General features: G+C 35.7%; 1 protein-coding gene across 1 annotated transcript; it reads right to left on the bottom strand.

Annotated features, from left to right (window-relative positions):
- Positions 1-219: 219 nt before the first annotated feature.
- Positions 220-4,940, bottom strand: LOC120067734 (S-type anion channel SLAH2). The gene is made up of 6 exons (XM_039019296.2): positions 3,541-4,940; positions 2,943-3,144; positions 2,232-2,717; positions 1,099-1,869; positions 954-985; positions 220-865 (listed from the first exon to the last, which is right to left on the bottom strand). The coding sequence occupies exons 2-6, from the start codon at positions 3,126-3,128 to the stop codon at positions 457-459; spliced, it is 1,884 nt and encodes a 627-aa protein (XP_038875224.2). The 5' UTR covers positions 3,129-3,144; positions 3,541-4,940; the 3' UTR covers positions 220-456.
- Positions 4,941-5,741: the final 801 nt, after the last annotated feature.

A 5,741-nucleotide genomic window follows, 5' to 3' on the forward strand; every position in this document is an offset into this window, starting at 1 on the left:
GAGTGTCAAATGAACCAAATGTAAACATTAGCGTGTGGAGGTACTTGTTCCCATCTAAAAGCATTTTATTCTTAGAACACTTTCAAACCGTTTGATTAGATAAGCTGCAATTGGAGCATCATGTTGAATAAGTTTCTTCCTGTTTGGACATCATTAAAAAAACTAACAAATAATATCCTAGGCAGTTATAACCAGCTGAAAATTAGCAAAACTCATGACTGGATACTTAACATAGTTACTTTATTCATATCCCACATGAACGAGATATCAATCCCATTGTAGATGATACACACATCTTAATACATTACGTAATATTTCTAACAAAAAAAACTATTTCTTACAACTCTCCATTGCATATAAATCCAACTCCAACATGTTCATTGGAACCATTAAAACTACAAAATCAAGTTCCTCCTATGTTTGAGTAGCGATTTTTATACAAGGGGGAGCCTGAGATCAGTGGAGCTGATCATTTGACTGTTGGGGGTTCACGTCTTCGCCTTCAGAAGTTCTTGGTCTAAGAGATGCTTCTGAATCCTTGCTATCTGAGCATGAAAACTTCAAGAAGCTTTCGATATCTTGGGATTCTGAACTTCCATGTCTTAGTTGTTGGAACCAATTCTTATGTGGTTTTGGCTTCCTGTCACTAATGGCTATAGCAATGTCATTAGGAAAGAGGTCACGAAGCACGAAGGCGTGGATGATAGTCGTCACAAGGAGAGATGCTACTATAATTATAGCAGTGACAGAGAGTACAACAGACAAAACTTGTGTAAATATATTTGTAACTTCAGTTGAGTATCTTATAGTTGCAATGGCAGCACCAGTCATAGGAAAAGTATATGCCCACCAGGCCAGCGAGAACCTATTGATCCAAAACAAAATGTTTGTGAGATGACTAACTTGAAAAGAATGATAGAAATTTCAAAAGAAAAAGACAAGTTTTATCATACTTGAAGCCCCGGAAAAAGTTGACTCTAACAACCTGCAAAGAAAGAATAATAAAGAAAGCATTGCAAGTTTTTTCAGACACATAAAACAACAACAATAATAAACAAAGCCAGCAACAAACCGAACAAGAACTGCATAGAGACTAACCAGTGAGAAATAGAGGAACATAGCAATAAAGTACATCATTCGTGAAGCATTGTCGAAGGAGCCTTGAATTTTTCCCCATGCCATAGATGCAACACTTGGTGCTGCTATGAAGAGAAAGAATACTGGATGCAGCTCCTTTGGGAGTGTCTCATTGGTTGGTAGTCTCTGGTATAGAGTTACAAAAAGGACTAAATAGTGAGCTATTCCAATTGCGAAGAAGAATATGGGCCCTTCCTTTAATCCCATTGAAGCTCCCAACAAAGCCCCCACAAAGTTCCCCACGATGGAGAGATGGTTTGTAGGATTAGCCACTTTGGACAGTCTCCGTTGGCCTCCCGACATCCATTGCCCATAAATCTTAAGCTCCAGGCATAAAAATGGAACCATGAGAACATACCAAATTGCTGGAGGCAGGTTGGTGGCAACTGATGGAGGAACACCAATTGCTAAGAACAAGAGCGCTATCCATGGTGCAAAGAAGAAGTTGACACGAATTGGGTGGTAGTACTCACGGCGAACGGCTTCAAAGTAAAGAAGAATTTTCAGAAGGTAAGTGGAAGCGACAGTGACTATAAGAGCAATGGAAATGATCCATAAAACAAGATTTATTTTCAGGCTCAAATGAAGGAACTTTGTGGAAACTGAAGTGGCCAGTGTTTTCCACATGATTGCTTGGCTACTAACACCCAGACAGATACCAAACGAAGAAATAGGAAATCGGAGTAGAAAAGGCCATGTCCTGTCATCTGGGAGCAGTATTTCCTCTGAAGCCTGTATAGAAATGGAAAACAAAGAAACAATTATTTCATGTCTTTTGAAAGCAAAAAGGGGGATACACAACCATTCGTCTTGATATGTTTAATGCATCCTATAAATTTATAAAACATGGCATGCTTTCCCAAAGATAAAGTAAATTAAGAGTGAGTTTGGAATGATTTTCTATAATCATGCATTTGGTGAAGTACTTTTGGAAGAAGTGAAGAGTTTCTTAAAGTATATAAAATCACTTTCCACTGTGTAACCAAACACCATAAGAATTTTGGAAAATACTTTTAATGGGTTAAAGATTAATGCATAGCATGAGTTAAGTATCTAAGATATTATTGAGCATTGAAGGAAGAAAGGTAACGTACCCTTAGTGTTTCCAGCTCAGGACCTTCCAATGCCGCAAAGTATCGGTCAACGGGTATATTGTTCTCAATTCCAGCTCCCTGAGCTTCATTTTCATCTGGACTAGTTTGTCGTGGCGACTTTCCACGAAGTAGAGTCAATTGTCTTTCAAGTTTTCCAGACCATGTTTTGAAAGAATCATATCTTTTGTCCTTCAATCTTCTACTAGGGTGATGTGCAGCATTCATGTTCCTCATCGCATCCTCAAACGTAGAGCCCTTCGGAATTGGCTGAGAGTGAAACATTGCATCTTTCTTTGATTTTCCCACAAAAGCAGGACCCAAGGTTCCATTGTTTATAATTGTTTCACCACCGAAGAGAACTCTTTTGGGGGTCAGGTGAGCTCCCACAGGGGAAGGCGGCATGCTGATAGAAACAGAATGTTTTCTTTGATGGTTAAAGAACTGAAGTTCGATATCACTTTGTGCGGCAGGTGATGATGAATTTCCCTATTTTTATGGCAAAAAAAAGTCCACTATTAGCCTTACCACTATGGTACATGCTTTTATCTCAGCATTCTAAGTATTTCAAGTCATCTAGTGCAGAATACAATCAACAGCAGTAACCTCACCCTTCTGTCAATTCTAGAAGATGAACACACTAATACTATCAAAAAATCATTTGTTCCATAACCAATTCTTCCTTCACTAAAATATACATGCATAAGAACTTACATTAGGCAGACTAGAGGGGGAATGAGAACAACTCGATTGAAACTGATTATTTGGAAGGTCACCCTCTTCAATACTCTCTTCAATACTGTCAAAGCCAGCCACTTCAAGTGATGATATGTGTTTGATTAATGGTGGAACCTCAGGAAACTCGTTGGGTGTATATTCTTGATATTTTCCATTTTCCATGATGAAGTACCACCACCTAGAAAGCATAGATATTATAATTTCGGGAATTCAAACTTGTAGGAAGATATGAAGATTGAAGACCATAAACCATAGTTTGATAAAAAAAAAAAAATAAGGGCCTAAGCAGAAAATTGAATTATTTCAAGCAAAAAATTCTTTATCAAATTAAACAGGATGAAACAATTTGTACTAGCTTGCAAAATTGTATCACAGTTGCATAAAATGTGTGATGGATTGTTTTGAGAGGCAAGAAGACTTTTTTTTTTTTGCTATTTTATTCATGATCTAAACTAGATCACTGTTATTTGCATCAAGATCAAGAATGCATATATAAAACCAGGTTAGATTCGTTTTAAAAAAATATTCAGCATATTTTTAGAACCATCTAAGGAAAAAAAAAAAAAACACATACCTTCAAAACAACTGTTCTAAGAGGAAAATGTCAGGACAGATAGAGAAGAAGAATGTTAAGGAGAGTATCCAGTCTGATGAACCTCCAATCAAGTAAGTTCTATCACTATCTCTTCAATCAGAAGAAAAATCTCAGACTTGGAATAAAAAAAATCTTCAAGAATAGAGTTCTCTTTCCCTCCGGAAATGGCGAGCCTCGTCTGGGAACTCAGAAACAAAGCATATATTCCACAAGAATGAAGAATAGCTCAGGAGGAACAAATGAAAACAACTAAGACACGTCTTTCAAAAACAGGAAATACCACACATATTTATAGACAAGAAAAGTCCGTGTGTACTTGCAAATCTACCCCGGTTGGAACTCTTAAATATAATTACGGCTGCTTATTACATGTTCTTAATTCTTAGAAAAAGACAAACCATCTGTCAATTCGAGCATAATTTAATAAACTAAACACCAATAATCATCTCAAAGATCAATGATTCAATCGACTTGCAATTGTCGACCTTGAAACAAAATGAAAAAGGACAAAACACACCAAAGAAACTGTTCCAGCTATAAAGTGGGAATATATGGCTTTTGTCCAAAGTGAACACAAGCTTGAATGTTTTGTCATCATCTTCATTGAACATCTTTTTTTCTATTTGACTGCTAGCAACAGGAATGTTTGACTTAACAGAAAACTATATGAACCATGTGCACAATATAATTGACAATGAACAGTGAACACAAATCCAAATGATAGAGAATTTGAATCTGACCAAACAGTTACCATGTAATGGTAGTTAAATAACTTACAATAAAATCCAAAATGGAAATCCCAGTAATTGAAGAAAGTATTAACCCAATATCATATTGACTAAAGGGTTCATTAGAAATTAGTCTCCTTCCAACAAATTGTGGAAATAAAATAGAAACCCAAGTCAAAAGATAGCCATTTAACTTAATTTAGAAAAGAAAAGAAAAAAGTTGTCCTAATCCAAACAATGACAACAGTTGGTTAGATTGCATTGGATCTACAATTTGAATATCATCACATATATATCTTATTGATGCCAGCTATGTCAAGAAGGATTTAAAAGAACAAAACGTTTCCTAAAAACCCAATTGAAAATATGGGAAAACAGAGAAATTAAAGAGTAATGCATAAGAAAATGGGAAAACCCCAGAGGAAGTCACCATCTAATGAAATCACATAATTAGATAATCGAAAGAACAAAACGTAATAAGATGGAAAAATCAATTCTGGACCATCAATTAAGGTCCAGATGTAAGACAATTATACATCAAAAGACAAAATTATGATAAACTATAATCATAAGTCAGATCCAACATTAATGAATACTTGACGGTGATTGTTCTGAATGTCTAATCTTTAAGAGACCCACATACAGCTTATTATATAAAAATAGAGAGACCCACATACACATACAAATACAGCTAAGAGATTAGGTATGATATTTATATGTAATTCGGTAAAGGTTTGATTTTTACATTAAAAAGAAATGAGGAGGAAGTTAGGTTATTTGGACGGACTGACCTAAATTTTAAAGTCCAAATGAAACCCGACCTGCTTTTTCAAAATAAGTTTTTCTAACCCTTTTCAAAAACAAAAAATTGACTTTCTCCGTTCCCTCTTTCCTCTCGCTTCTTCCAAACAAGTCTACAAATCTTCACTGATGACCCACATCTACAAATCTTCAAAGGCGCAAGGTCTACAAGTGTGACTCGTTACCATGAACAAACAGATGACGAGACACCACGGCGTCCTATTTGGAAGAGAGCGAGAGGAAAAAGAGGAAGCAAGAAAATTTTGATGTTGGTAGAAGAGGGTTATAAAAAGTCGGTCAAATTTCATTTGAACACAAATTTTTAGATCATCCATGTAAAACACAAGAGAGAGGGAAAAGGTTTGAGGAAGAAAGGAAAATTCAAAAGTGGGTTTATGAATATGAGGCGATGCTTCATTTGTGTTTGGTAGCCAAAAGGGGGAATAGAGCTAATTGCTAAGAATTTTCATAACCATTCAAATTCAAGTGGTTAGCTTTTTCTGTAAAGTCGTTTGTTACCAATCAGGGTTGTTGATAGTGGGAAGGACCATAGCCTTTTTTTTTTTTTTTTTTTTTTCCATTTTTTCTATTTGAAAAATGAGCCTTTAATTTTTGTTGTTCCATGGTCAAGAATTAAATGTTTAGAACTAT

This window comes from Benincasa hispida, chromosome 12, assembly GCF_027475165.1.
Source record: "Benincasa hispida cultivar pf3 chromosome 12, pf3_genome.v1.1, whole genome shotgun sequence".
Taxonomy (NCBI): Eukaryota; Viridiplantae; Streptophyta; class Magnoliopsida; order Cucurbitales; family Cucurbitaceae; genus Benincasa; species Benincasa hispida.